The sequence below is a fragment of the Barbatula barbatula genome (genome assembly GCF_947034865.1).
Source record: "Barbatula barbatula genome assembly, chromosome: 13".
Classification (NCBI taxonomy): domain Eukaryota; kingdom Metazoa; phylum Chordata; class Actinopteri; order Cypriniformes; family Nemacheilidae; genus Barbatula; species Barbatula barbatula.
Window position 1 is genome coordinate 22798098 of NC_136776.1, and position 15359 is coordinate 22813456.

Sequence of the window (15359 nt, forward strand, 5' to 3'; positions counted from 1 at the left end):
TTTTAAATGTGTATCAGTAAATGTTTGAAGGAATTAAGACTAGTGAAGGTATAAAGTTGCTTACTCTGTGTTTAGCTATATTCTCTGATGCCACAACATAACTCTTGTTGTTTTTAAATCAACTTGAATAGAGTGTTTGTTATTTGGAGAGACAGACTGGATAAATATTTATTTGAGTTATTTTAATGATTATAATACATTTATTTATTTACACAGACTGACTAATTGGTTATTTTATTTATTATCACAGATTTGTATTTGTATTTTTGAATGACTAATTTGTATTTACAGATGTCTTGTGCGCGTTTCGGTGGTGCGTGTTCATGCAGTCACCGGCAGGGGGCGTCAGTATCTCCGCCCGCGAGCGCATCGCGGAGGACGCAGGACGGAGACGCGCTAAAGATGTTGCTAAACCCTTCACTTCTCCTGCTTTCTTCACTCACACGAAACCCTTCATGTCTGATGATTTCTCTCAGTCTGGGGTCTGGTTGGTGAATCTGGGGTCTGTTTGATGAATGTGTGATGGTTTTGTTTTTCGGGACACGGATGGATGTGGCGACATCGGAGGAGACCGCGCGGATTCGTTGAAATATTCCGCGTCAACAATCGCGTCGTTTTTATTTTAGTCGAAATTTAAATCGATCACGATGGCGTGTGCTGTTTATATTGAACAGGGGGTTTAAACCGGATTTGGATACCCGTGAAACAGGCCCCTGGTGGTCTATCCTAGATCCATCACTGGAACATGAACGCGTAATGACTTCACTTTTATTTACAATATAAACAACTATACAGTTATGATTAATGCACTGTCCGTTATTCCTCCGATAATAAAGTGCGTATTTTAAGACGTACGACAGATTTGATGTTTATTGATATTCTATTTTGAGGTAGCTTACGTTACCATAAGGATCTTAAATGATACGTTTTAATGTTATAATTAACACTGTGTTAACACATTAAATAACATAAATAGATTTGATTTGCGGTTTCTGTGCGAAAAATATGGTTTAGTCATTTTGGGGACGTTTCGCTTGTTGGCCCCGCCCATTGCAAAGTCTCATTGGTCCGAAGTCTGTATTATTGCGTAACTTCGCCCATCGTGAAATCTCATTGGTCCAAATCCAGGTTGACGATTAATACATTAGACCTGATTTCTATTCATTTCATACCAGTGTTGTTATACATTTCTGTTTTTATACCATTTTAATTGGACACAAATAAAATATTTATTCAAATGTGTGCAATACATCTGATTATACACTACGGCTATATGTTATATAATGCTATAGATCGGCTATTTTATTAGTAAAGGAGTGTCCTTTGTGTGTATAGGATAGAGGATCTTGTAAACCAGTGGATTTGGCAGGAGGACTTCTGGCTCCCTCCTGGCGTCACATGGAAGGATATCGCAGAAGGGACGGAGGATGGCGGTCGTCATCCTGCCCCCCGCGACCTTATCGTCTGTCTGCCTTTGGCCCTGAGCTTCATCGCCCTGCGCTTTGGTTTTGAAAGGTTAGGACTAAGGAAATACCACCGATGCCTTATTGCATTGATGTTGTGCATGAATTGTGAAATTATAAGACTTAAGATCCAGCTAACTTGTCGTCAGTGTTTACAGTACAACGGTTAGTCAGGACGAGTGAGTCAAGTGTAGACTTGCTGTTTTTGTAGAGTTACGGTGAGATGGCCTCCGGGCAACAACAGCAGATGTTTCATACAAGATTCTCTTGAAACTCAATCCTGCCTGTTTGTTACTAAAACTAAAAGGTCCTGAACATCTCTGCACGTCTTTAGATTGACTCAAGTCCCAATGAAATAAAAAATGACGATGTCTATTTTTTCATGAAATATTGCAGTGTGTATTGTAAATAGTTTATCAATGTGGGTCATTACAACATAATCTTCAGTTAAATGGCTATCCATTTTAGATCACGTATGTTAGACGGCTTGGGTGGAGCATCCGTTAACTCCGCCCCTTCAACGGTCAGTCTGTTGCCTGTTTCATTTAAAAATGCAACAGCTTTTTTTAATCATCAAATTGCAGAGAAAGCCGAAAGCCACTCCGCTATTTTTCTCATTCAAACTTCCATTTCACTCGGAAATGCGTCAAAATACCGAAGTCAAAACAATCGCAACTTCTGCTTCACAGGGACTTTAAGGATCTTGAGTTGCAGACCGTGTATTGTGGCCACACAGTCATGAAAAACAACACATAGGCCGTGAGGCTGTGAGACGGTCAGCGTTATGAGCCCACGCCCAATTGTACCAAGTCTCAACGCGTTGGGTCGCATTATCTGTGTCACTAATAAATATATTGTGTATGTCTCGCAGGGCTGTCGCGCAGCCGCTTAGCCGGCTGCTGGGAGTGCGGGACAGGGTTCGGGTCCGAGTCACGCCTACCCCAACGCTAGAGGCTTTTTATCGGAGGAAAAGGAGTCATCCGTCGCAGGTTAGTGAGTCACATGTGCACCTGTCATCTTAAATTTGTTCAATGTTAAAGATTTCGAATGATAAAAATCAACAACGGCAAATTCAAAATGTGTGACTTCATCATTAATATAAAACAATGAGTGGTTTGTGTTTGTTATCAGAGTGAAACAGCAGTCCTGGAGAAGCGATGCGGGCTCTCCCAGCGTCAGATCCAGACGTGGCTTCACCATCGCCGAAACCAGGACAGACCCAGCAACACCAAGAAGTTTTGTGAAGCTTCGTAAGTCCAGTTGTTAAAGGCTGTGTCAGACATCTGCGATTCTTCTCATCTACGGTTAAGTAACCGTCCTTTTCCGTGTCATTTCTCAGGTGGAGGTTTGTCTTTTATCTCATTGTGTTCTCCGGTAGTCTTGTCTCTTTGGTTAACGTGAGTATCTCCCAGTATTTCTCGCTTCAGAATCGACACCTTTCGTTTTTAGGCCGCGTGCAGAACACATAATGTCATTTGTGTCTGAACATGTCAGTTATTTCTTCGCTGTTTGTTTTTTAGTTTTATTGAAAATGTTATGACTGAACTTTAATTAAAAATATGGGTTTTTGTATTTGCTTACCTGAAAGTAAATCCATATTTTAAGTGCTATAACTGTAACCAGAACAAACAAAAACACAATAAACGTTACATTGTCAACCACACTAACAGGCATGTGATGATTCGATTGGCTGTCAGTGTTTTATCGCTGTGGATAAACGTGTCTGCTAAATGACTAAATGTTATTGTTTATCTGTATTGTATAAGTTATGATTTGGCCTATTCTCTTACATTTAGAGTGATTTTTTTTACTTTGTTATCATCCTTAATGTGAACAGGCTTTTAGAGGATAAAGAAAATTGTCGTTGTTTCCATGACAACAGTCAGTCGTCTTTGGTAAATGGTCATGGGCTAGCTACTGTTCAACTGATCCAAAGAAAATAGCAAAATAACAGATTTTTCTTTTCATGAAATAATGATTTGAACTATTTGGAGTTTTAAATGATGTGTTAATGCAACGTCTGTTGCGTCATTTAAAACAAAAATATAACTATAATCCATTTCACCTTTTGTGTCCTGACAGACTCCTTGGTTTTGGGATCAGAAAGAATGCTGGCGTGGATACCCAAAACAGGTCAGGAGAAAACACATTTACGCGCACACTTCCTGTTGAACAATCTCAGGATCTCAAAACGCTCAAACGTTTTTTCCCGTGAAAAACACACACGGTCTCAAGATGTAGAGTCTGTTTGAGAATAGAAGTGTATATGTTTTCAGAAGAACTCTGACGTAAAATCCACCAAATACAAACATATTCAATTCCTGTTTTTGTGCTAGGTATTAAAAACGTATGTTTAAAGTGTGTATTAATGTGTTTACTGTGAGTGTTCTTGTGTTTCTGCAGGCTGTCGCAGAGGCTCAGTACTGGTATTATGTGACGGAGCTCTCCTTCTACCTCTCACTTCTGCTGTGTGTATCAGTGGACACCAAACGCAAAGTACGCTTGCTACATACGGTCGGGGGTTTACTTCCTCTGTGACACATAAAGCGTGTCGATATAATAAACGTATTTGTGCTGTGTGCAGGACTTCAAAGAGCAGATTGTTCACCACGTCGCCACCATTTTCCTCATCGCGTTCTCGTACTGTGGAAACTTTGTGCGCGTGGGAACCCTGGTGATGCTCGTACACGACTCCTCTGACTTCCTGCTGGAGGTAAACCACAGGCTTTCATCTGATTGGCTGCTCTCCGCTCTCCCATTGTGACATCACAGCATCAGTGTTCATACCGTTCGTCAAATACAAAGGTCTAACAGGAATTAACCACTGCTTAAAAATGGGAAAAGCATGCATGCCAGAAACATGTCGGTAAACCGGTCGACCTCACCGACAGTTTCGGAGACACATTTTATTGGTATGAGAGAGGCTGTATGTGAACAGCAGAAATGGGTTTGAGGCGGATGTTTTGGTTTCAGGGCTGATGAATATACAGAAGAACACAACACAGATGTCGCGGCTGTCAAAACTGAGATTGTAGTGTTGACAGCTGCTGGATGAAACACAGACACGGCTTTGGTTTCTGCCGGTGTCACGTTGGCTTATTTAGCCGTGTCTAGAATCTAAGTGCAAAACAAGGGATTTACATTGAGGTTTAAATTAAGATTTGGAGCTGACCGCTTTAATGGCCAAACATGGATGATGAAAGGCTATATACATTTGATTAAATACGTTTATATTCTGAAATGATAGTATAGCGTCTGGTGTGGCATCTCTGAAGTCATGCGCAGGACGCGTCTCTCTGCATGTGCAATCTTCAGCTGGAGCGCGAGACGGACAAAAACTGTTCTGATTGGCTTTGTTTTGTGATTGATTGACACGTCCCGCCTCTTTTTCGCGTTCGGTATGGATAAACAAATTGCTTATCGCAGGAATCTCTTCGCATGGCTTTTGGTTAGGATGCGGTGTAAGGCCATGTAAAAAAAAAGCCTTCTAGTATCATTTGGTACAAAACAGTGTCAATAGCATCATTCATATTCTGTTACTTTCTGTATTATAAATGAACGTTTGTCGACTCATGAACATTTGTTTCTTGAAATCTATCATTCACATTAGAAACGGCTCATTGTTTTTGGATATTTTTGGGGTAAAACATCACGATTTTTGTGGCGTACGGTAGGAACGACAATTGGATTTTTTCTTACGTCCTTTAAGAAAATGATATAATAATAATAAATTTCTTTTTTCTTTTACAGTCTGCTAAGATGTTCAATTACGCCGGTTGGAGAAAGACCTGCGATACCCTGTTTGTGATTTTCGCGGCAGTGTTTCTCATAACCCGTCTTGTGGTTTTCCCCTGCAGGTTAGAGCGTTCACATCGCCCTTCCATTGGAAATGATGCGTTTAAAACACAATCAAAATACAGATTTTTAATCATACAAACTCACTTTTTATATTTGCCCTCGTTTTTAAGAGTGGTCTACACAACTGTGGTGGATTGGTTGGACGTGTTTCCTCCGTTCCCCGGATACTATTTCTTAAACTTCCTCCTGCTGGTCCTTCAAGCGCTGCACATCTTCTGGGCTTGGCTGATCCTTCGGATGGTTTATAAATTTGTCTTTATAGGCAAAGTATGTTTCTCTGTACACATCACAAGGAATACTTTACAAATCTTTCATAGTTCCTCTTTAAACGGTGCAATCTGTTTTTAAGGTGGAGCGAGATGAACGCAGCGACGAAGAGAGTGAGGTGGAGGAAGATGATGGCGGAGAAGAGCAACACAGCTGGGAGAAGAAACAAGGGGCCCTGAACTCCAAACTGTCTTCACTGGCCGATAACTGTGTGTTGAACAATTTAACCAATCAGAGACGAAGGATGAACAGCAGAAAGACGAAAGCAAGATAGTAATATTAGTTTGCGTTTAGTGTGTTTTGTTTAAAGACATGAGGTCCAAATTTGATTCCAGAAACGGCAGATGCTTGAGCACATGTGAAAGCATATATGGATGAACAAAATCAGTTCATTTAATGAATTAGCTTCTTTGCGTTGACTAAATAGCTTTAACCTGTTTTTAAACTGCAGATTGAAGAGCGGAAACCGATGTTGATAATAAACGTTACGTTTAACAAAGTTCGCAATGATATGTTTCGTGAATAGGCAATTTAAAACTGAATTGTGCGCTTAAAGTTGTTTTCACTGTCTTTTCACAAGTCGGTTAACACTGTCGACGAACACACTACTGAACATTTACATACTTAAACCTTCACCTAAGTTATTTTACGTGTCTTCTAAATTATGATATTTTTAATGTACATTATGGGAATTTTCTACAACTGCTGTCAGAATGTGCTTTTGTCTGTGTTTGGAGAGTCGAGCAGCTCCATCTTGTAAAGGATCGTCCACTTGTTTTCATGTTACTGAAATAACCTTTTTTTTTACAGTTTTGTGTTTTGTGCATCGCCTTACCGAACGACAGCGATTATTGAAGCATGTGCCTCTTAAATAAGAAATATTGCAGGGCTACAGGCCAAGTGTGCATTTGCGAATATGTTTAAGATGTAGTTTAAGAGGCTGTAAAGTTTGTGTGTTTTGTCAAACTTATGCCTAAATTGTTTGTTTGCACAGTAACCCCAACCAAACCTTCTGAAGGCTTCTGATCTGAAAATAATGCGTGATTGTTCATTTTGTTTTATAAAATACATTTTCATACCGAAGCTGTGATACTGATGACGTGTAACAAGAAAGTGTATTCGTTGAGATCTGAAGTTGTGCATGATTCCTGCGATTATCGTTGCATATTACCGACTCAAATCCCTGGCATTCTCTCTCTGTGACTGTTTTAATAATAAACACGTAAAGCATATATTAAGCTTCAGTGTTCATGCAAAATCATTCTTTTTGTGTTCAGACTTGCCACGATATTCCCGTTTTTTTTAAATACTTAGGATCGTAAACCAAAGAATGAGAGGAAAAACATTTATTATATCTAACACAACAGTGAAATACAAATGGCTAACATGTTTTTTAGTAAGGATTCACACGCAATGTGATGCAGCCTCTTATGGGAACTGGACAGGGTATTGAATCGTCGATCTCCGAGCACGTGTCAATGTAAGGGTCCATCAGAATCATGTTAGGGAACGCTTTGTTCATCTTCCTCTCGCTCAGTATGTAAACCTGTCCGTTGACCGTGGTACATCCCGTATAGAATTTGTTGTCCAGACATTCCTCCTGAAGGGCGGTCCACTCGTCAGTGTCGACGTCAAGGCGCAGAGCTCGACCTCCCAGCAGATAGACGGCACCGTTGAGCTCGGTTGCGAGTAGATCATAACTGGAATAAACACAGTAAACCAGATAGTAAAGTTCTGTGTCAAAAACCAACCGTTCTTACTTTACTCACCGTGGGAATGGCGAATAGGACACCACATCCCACTGGTCCACCTCCGGCCTGTATCGTTGTATTCCACTGTACACGTCTCCATTCTCATCCAAACCACAGGCAACGTAGATGCAAGATCCCAAAGTGGTGACAGCGGCTCTCTCCACAGCGCACACCATGGGGCTGACGCTCTCCCATTCCTCTGCTCCCAGCTCCAGCATCTCCACGTCGGCCACGGGTCCCTCGTCCACACTTCCGCCAAACACGAACAGCTGGAGCTGGATGGACGCCGAGCAGTGACTGTGCCTGGACTTGAGAAGTGCCGGGCCGTCCACCCATCGTTCGGTACCGCACTGGTAGATGCTCACCCAGTCAACGCTGTACCACAAGATGTCCCTGAAGTAGCCTCCGGTCACGACTATGTTGTCCTCTGAGGGCAAAGAATTGTGACTTCACACCAGAAAGATCTGGACTCATTTATAATGTGTGATTCCCAGATAGCGCACGTGCATGTACATCTGGAAGATGTTTATTTGATGTCTACATTTACATCTGCAAGACACGTTTTTTTTATTGTTTGCTCATCTGCAACACGTCTCTGAGACGGTTCATGTCAGATGTTATATATCTCATTTCCCTAAGACAAAATAGTTAACAAGTTGTTACCTACGGAGGCCACGCAGTACTGTGTAAGACATTTCTTCTGCAGGGGTGGATGGGATTGCCACCTTCCGCTATATGGATGAAACTGATACAGCAACTGTGTGTCCTGCTCATGGGGTCCGCCGAGAACAAACAGAGTTTCTCTTGAACGACTCCTGGGTACCGACCTTCCTGCAGTCCAGCTACTAGGCAGGCTCTCGTTCAGCTTACAAATGAGTTTGGCACGTGGGTCCGAGCTGTTGATCTTAGACAAAAGATCGGTAATGTACGGAAGACTCAAGCACTCGGGCCTTACCAGACCCACCAGCTGCATGAAGTCGGCTTCTCGACTCGGTTCGAAAGTCGCCCAGCGAAGGGCCACGTCAAGGACCAGGTCTTCCCGTGGAATGCTCAAGTTGTCGCTAGCGAGGAGGTTGGCGATACTGTCTTTGGAAAGGAACATGAGGTCTTGCTCAGAAGCTATTGCGGGAAGGTGGGTCAAGACGACCTCACGGGCTGCGGCGTAAAGACCCAGACAGCCCAGCTGCCAGGCGTAGGCCATCATGCCCAAACAGTTACTAAGATGCAATTGTCTTTCCAAATATTTACAGCAGAGAAGTCGAGCTCTGTCGAGCTGGAGGAAGTCAGCCGCCTCTAAAATATCAAGGACATTCTCGCTATCCAGAGACAGTTTGAAGTTCTTCGTGAACTCCATCAGAGTTCGAAACTGTTTCACGCCCAAGCCTCGTATCTCGATGTGCTTCGTGGTGCTCTCCTGACCACCACCGAAGAACAAAGCTCGGAAGTAAGGACTCAACATGGCCAAACGTTGACGGTTCACAAAGAACGATTCTCCCTCAACCTGAAGCACTGTGTCGGGAACTACATCGTCTTCATTCTCCTCAACAAGTGTTTTTTGGCCAGTTCCAGGACTCGGATCATAGCTAGCTTGCTTTCCACAAGCCATGACTGTACCCGACACTATATCTGGGACATTGATATCCCCGCCAAGACCGACATACTCGTTGTGGGAATGGGGTCAACATGCACGGTGAAAGCAACAGCTAAATATATCACTGGAAATGTGTTACAAAGATACGCGTTTCTTTTTTTTAACATCAACTTTATGAGAGTGTTTAGTGGCACGTCTAGAAATCTGATATACTGTTGGAACTTGGTTTTTTATATGTTAGATTTCTGTGTGGGTTGTGCAGAGATCACTTCAATCTAAAGAATTGTCTTTTTGGGTTGTTATCTTACTGATTCTTCCTCAAGGTTGGATTTTGGATAAAAACGTCTGAATGCAATAATGTACATGTAATACTGTCAATAAAGCACATGTTGGACAACAAAAAAGACAATAGTAACTACAGTCAACATCAACAAGTTGGTCAAGTGACCACTAGCCTACATTTACATTACATTTAGTCATTGAGTCATTTAGCAGATGCTTTTATCCAAAGCGACTTACAGAGAGTTCAGGGACCAATAAGCGATATGTCATATAAGAGCAATAATATAATAGATGCTAATACAATTTATTAGTTACAAAAAAAGCCAGAACAATACCTGTCGAGAGAAAGAGTGTGTGTTTTTTCATTTTTTCCTCATTTGTCTGTCAAGTATTCACAGAAGAGATCATTTTTTGAAGGTTGTGAGAGATTATACACAACTATATAATTCACCCCATTTTACTGTTTAAGTCCAAATGCAACACATACATTTAACACACCATGTGCATGTAATTGCATTTGTATAAAACATATTTTTATATTTTGTGTAAATATGGTGTGCATGTCTTTTATATAGCCATTTCTTCGCTTTATTTATTACACATATATATATTATATACAACAAAACAGGCATCTGACTAACATTTATAATTGATTTCAATCTCGACACAACCATAAACAGAAGATTTTATTTTCTCGTGTCATCTGTTTATAAACTATTACTAAGTTTCCCATTGGGCTACGAAATACACTTTAAATATACGTTTATTGGTGAATTTTAACATTAGTGTCATGTTGTTTTGTTCTATGGTTTAATGTATTTCATTTGGTTTGGTTCTATTGCTTAGATGTGCTGTCCCGTGGAAAGGATAAACTTGTCCTTTATTTACAAAGCATAATTTAAATAAACAAAAACAAACACGAAACTAATAGAAAAAAGTGCGACCTCCCCGTCGGGGAATTGAACCCCGGTCTCGCGGGCGGGCGCCGTGGATTGTTTCGCTAAACGGCCCTAAACAGTTTCCCATTCATTTTCAATGGTAGTGCTAAAACACTACGGATGCAATATCCTTTCGGCCACTGACGCTTTGTGGCGCACTTCTGCGTGTCTCTACACTTCCGCCGGGAGATTTGAAATCGCCATTGTTGCTTCCTCGCCTGAGAGACACGACACGCTCAGAACTTTGCTCTTTTTATACAGCGATTTCTCTTCTCATCGATCAAAAGTAAGTTTTTTCAAATCATCCGCTTGTGTTTAGAAATACACGCCTGTTCATTTTAACAACAGAGTCGATTTGTCGCAAAAAATCCGGTTAGCACCCAATGAGATAATGTTTGTTTGTTTGTTTCCAAACGTATCTCTAAAACACATCGCTGGGTCTTTTGTTCGCTAATGTATGAATGAACATGACCGTAATTCGTGTTTGTGGTTGTGCATTTCCTTTGTTGTGTAATGTTTTTAATGTTTACATATAGATTTAGGTGTGTTGTTTATTGAGGGATGTTTCTTTTGTGCACAATATCTGTGCTTTAACGATGTTTTTTAAAGCCATAGATCTCTTTTGGTAACTATGGGTTTACTACAGTAACCCTGTTTTTTCCCGTTTTAACTGCAATAAAACCATGGTTAATTTCCATTGGTTGGAAGTGTTTTATGTTTATGGAGTTTATTGGAGTGCTTATTAGTAAACAAAGTATACAGTTGACCGTTTCATCACAACACTATTTGTACTGCATGTGTGAAAACCCATCTGATTTTCATCTTTTTTATTCCAATGTCAATTTTTAATATTTACATTTAAAAAAATTGCCATTCTTTTCTCGCAGGTCAACATGCAGAAAAACATATTTTTCCCTGGAAGGGTTACCGTTGTGTTTCGTAAGGGGCCGCTGGGATATCTTTTGCAGGATCCAACTGACCAGGCCAGAACCATCAAAAATGACCCATCTTTGCAGGACAAGTCGGCTCCAATTAAGCCGGAGCTTGTCAGACAAAATGCTCTGAATGTGGTCCGTCAAAGAGGAGGTGATGCCTCAGACCAAAAAGAAGTTTTTGGAGAGTACATCCTGCAGTTCGGGAAATACAAGGGGAAGTCCTTCCGATGGCTTCTTGAAAATGATGTGGGGTACACCATCTACCTGACGAAGAACCTTCAGCAGGAAGAGGCTGCAGGAGTCACAATGACCGAGGGGCACAGCAAGAGCAGCCTGGTCTCTTTTGAGAAATACGCCCACAGCTTTGAGGAAATTCGGTCTCTTTTACTCCACACTTCTAAAACTCCAGCTGCACCCACGGCATCACCAGACGACGATCAGCTGGTTGGTTTTGGAGCTCGTGCCAAGAGTACATGGAAGGAGATTTGGGACGGCAGAGCTGATGGTTACGCTTCCTTTATAGTGGGGGCTAAGTGTGTCCGTGGGACACGGATGCATAAACTGCAACAATACCTGCTGAAGCAGAAGCAGTCTGCCCGTCCACATATGCCTGCCACATCTGAGCCCATAGGTCAGTTGTTATTTTCCCTCATTTGCCCTTCAGAAGAGAATCTTTACAGTTATTTCAATAAGTATAAACAGTATAGCACATTTGATTTGAAAAGTTCCAAGCAACCTTTAACTCTTGTTTGTCAATCATACAGAGATGGATGAAGACGCTGAGCTGGAGAGTGCAATGCTGAACATCACCCCCTCTAAGCTACTGGTGCAGTGTAAGTGTTACTTTTCTTAAATGACAGCTTGTATCAAATTAGTTGATATTTAATAAATGTTCCCTATTTTTTTACATTTGTTTGTTCCAGCATCATCTGCATCCTCAGCTGCTGAAGTAAAACACTCCACAGGAACAACGACAGGTTTTTAAACACTTTAGCTTCAGCACTTTCGTGTCGATGAATTATGAAATTAGATGTCTTCCAAAACTGAATATGAATTTTTATATATGTCTGTGTGTTGTCTGTGTGTTGTCTGTGTGTTGTCTGTGTGTTGTCTGTGTGTTGTCTGTGTGTTGTCTGTGTGTTGTCCGTGTGTCACTTACAAATCTGTGTGCTGTTGGCATTATACTAACTGTTCAAGGGGCTATGAATTGATTCCCCCACCAAGATGAACTGATAAATCCCCATTCTGGGTAAGTGCTCACTTTTACTGTAAACTTATCAATATTTGAATATGAATTTTTATATATGTCAGTGTGTTGTCCGTGTGTCACTTACAAATCTGTGTGCTGTTGGCATTATACTAACTGTTCAAGGGGCTATGAATTGATTCCCCCACCAAGATGAACTGATAAATCCCCATTCTGGGTAAGTGCTCACTTTTACTGTAAACTTATCAATAATTCAGTTTATTAATACACGAAGACGTGCATGTTCTTGTAATTAAATTTTTTACATTCCCTGTTTAGTTTAAAATGTTTTTGACATTATTTGAGAAGGCATAATGCATCATTTAATTCATTCTATTAAAGTAAGCAGATCTCTTAAGAGTATTGATATTATTAACAAGATTTATGTATTGCAGAACCACCTACTGTCCTTTCAAAACCACTGATGGGCACTAGAAAGGAACTGCATCTGTCTCCTGTGGATGGTAAAGACATTTTATTTATGCCTCTCTGATCATATAATTGTCGTCTTTATAACTTTGAATTGACATTTTTTTGTGTCTTCCTTTTTAAAGCACCAGCTGTGCCAATACTGAAAACACCTGTGCCCCTTCCTAAAGAGCTGATGTTTCTTGTGCAAGAACCATCAGCTTCCACACAAATGAAAGGTGTTTCAGCGACAGGTGTGTTTTAATGTCAAGTTTATGGATACATTGAATCATAGATTATACCTCTTTTACAATGTGTCTCTCTTCAGCAGAGAGCAGTATCTCTCGAGCGTGCAGGACACTTTCTTTTGAGGAACGTGACAAAGATGGTAAGAACTGTTTGCATTAGATATATATCCGTTGAATCATTTCTAGGTTTGGAATTTATAGAGACATCATCACATAGTGTTATGTTGTGTTTTACTTTGTTTAGAACAGCTTTAATTATTGTTTTTGTGCTTTCAGAACCATGCTCCTCTGCTCCTCATCCTTCTGTGTGCGTCCCACCACCTATGCGACAGACAGTGCAAAGTAAGATAGTATTCTGTGGATATAATAGTGATTACCATATTTAATATCTGTGGCAATACTTTATTATATTCAAATTTTTTAAACACCCAGGCACACCAACCCTTCCTAGAGTTCCTGCTCCACAGCTTCCCGGATACGATAGAGACACGCCTCAGTGGAAGTGTTCTCATCAACAGAGGATCTGGATGAAGACCGAGCTGGAATCCATGGGTCTGTGGCCAGGCTCTCGTCCTGTGAGCAACCCCATGAAGACAGTGTCATTGTGGCGTTTACCTCCTCAACCTGAGCTGATAGACACAGTCTCTGATCTGCCGTCAGCCAAATATTTTCAGCTTCATCCTTTTTTTATTTGGAAACCTGAAAATGACACCTTGATGGCTAGACTGAAAACTAACTATGCTCTACCATGCATTGCGGGGTGTAGCAAAGCACAGGTCACGTGTGCAGGAGTTGGTAGACCTCGTGTGATCGTGGGCATCACAGGTCAGTACTACCTCTTCTCATCTCGGCTGTGCTGCAAAGTCTGCAAGAAAAGGTGGTATGCAGACAACCCACAGTGGCTGGAAAAGCTCCCCAAAAGGTTTACAAATGTATTGCCAGCAATTCTTACTTACAAGAAGGCCATCTGTAAATCTGTAATGGATGAGCTGCGGCGTACTGGAAAGTCACCCACGGACATGGCCAACCAGGTGAATGAAATGATGCACCTGAAATTTGAACGTGCTGATTTTGCCTACCTCCTCAGTTGCCAGAATGTCCTGGATTCTGAAGCTGGAATGTACGGACAGAAAACCATTACAGGATTCCTAAGAACTGAGACCAAGCCTGCTCCCTTTGGCGAGTATGATGATCCTGATGGATGGAATGGAATCTCTGTGTCTGCCCACTACCTCACTGACTGCCTCCTTTATGAGTACAAGCGGCAAGAGGTAGCTATTAGAAAGCTCCTGCAGGGCACCTTTGGGCAGGCTTTACGTTCTGACCACACTCGGAAAGTGGCAAGGAAAGTTACATTTACCTCTGGCACAATGTCATCTTACGCCACCATGAACGAGAACTGGATGATCCTTTCTTGGGTGATGGTGCAGTCCGAGACGGAAAGGTCGTTGGAACACATGTATGAGGGCCTAGCAAACCGGTACAACATTGCAGGAGTGGAAAAGGCAAAGTACCATTGGGTGGACAGGTGAGTCATTTGAATCATGCAATCGTTTGCCTGCATTTCTTTAAACATACTCGCAATTCACTATCTGTGGACATTCTTTTTACTCATAACCTGTTGTTTAGACCGATTAATACAGAAGTTTTAATATGTAATTATCCTACAATTTAATTTAATTATACTATAATTAAAAAATATCTTCTTTCTGTTTCAGGGATTGCTGCGCAGCGTTCAGAGTGCCGGATCTACACTCAGGAGAACATCTCAACTGGGATGCTTGGAGAACTGCTGAGGCTGCTATTGCCGAGGCCACTTCTGGTGAGCTGCAAAATGCATGTGCATCCAGGTCTCGCTTCAATCAGCACATCAATGTCAAGCTTGACCTGTTTCATTGCATGAGGCGCTTTCACAGGGAGTGTGTTTCCGAGCATCATGCTTTGTACAGCTCCTTCACCCAGTTCCTGTCTGCTGCTTTCTGTGTGGTGGATCAAGAAGACCTGATCAAGCTCAAGAATGCCTATGCGTTTTGCGGTATTCAGCCAGCCAACCCCACCAAGCAGCACATTCGGGAGCACTGCAGGACAAAGATTCCGGCTCCTCAAGAACTTCTCAAAAGGGTTGAGGGGGTCATGCAGCACTTTCATTTAGCGGCTGATCCAAATGGTGTTCCCCTCTACAAGCCCTCTATGCTGAAGACATGGCGCATTCAGCGTGTCCATATCTTGAGGGGCTGTTTGAGTGACCCTGAAGTGGCAGGTGGGATCCTGTATAGGCATGGTGGGACACTGCAGCTTAATCACGTCCAGGGTGAGGGAGCCAAAGTTGATGTCTGGGTTCCAATAAGAGGCACATCACAGCAGGAGGGCTA

General features: G+C 41.7%; 2 protein-coding genes across 2 annotated transcripts; one reads left to right on the plus strand and one right to left on the minus strand.

The window, feature by feature from the left end:
- The first annotated feature begins 360 nt into the window (after positions 1-360).
- cers4a (ceramide synthase 4a) lies at positions 361-6824 on the plus strand. Its single transcript, XM_079472083.1, has 11 exons — positions 361-753; positions 1336-1515; positions 2335-2452; positions 2595-2713; positions 2803-2860; positions 3546-3596; positions 3867-3959; positions 4048-4176; positions 5214-5320; positions 5432-5588; positions 5671-6824. Exons 1-11 carry the CDS (start codon positions 746-748, stop codon positions 5860-5862), a joined length of 1212 nt encoding a protein of 403 aa, XP_079328209.1. The 5' UTR covers positions 361-745; the 3' UTR covers positions 5863-6824.
- Positions 6825-6981: 157 nt separating this feature from the next.
- On the minus strand, positions 6982-8945 carry LOC306903019 (kelch-like protein 23; the record flags this gene model as incomplete). Its single annotated transcript, XM_079471939.1, has 3 exons — positions 6982-7288; positions 7358-7766; positions 8003-8945. 3 exons carry the CDS (start codon positions 8943-8945, stop codon positions 6982-6984), a joined length of 1659 nt encoding a protein of 552 aa, XP_079328065.1.
- Between the last annotated feature and the right edge of the window lie 6414 nt (positions 8946-15359).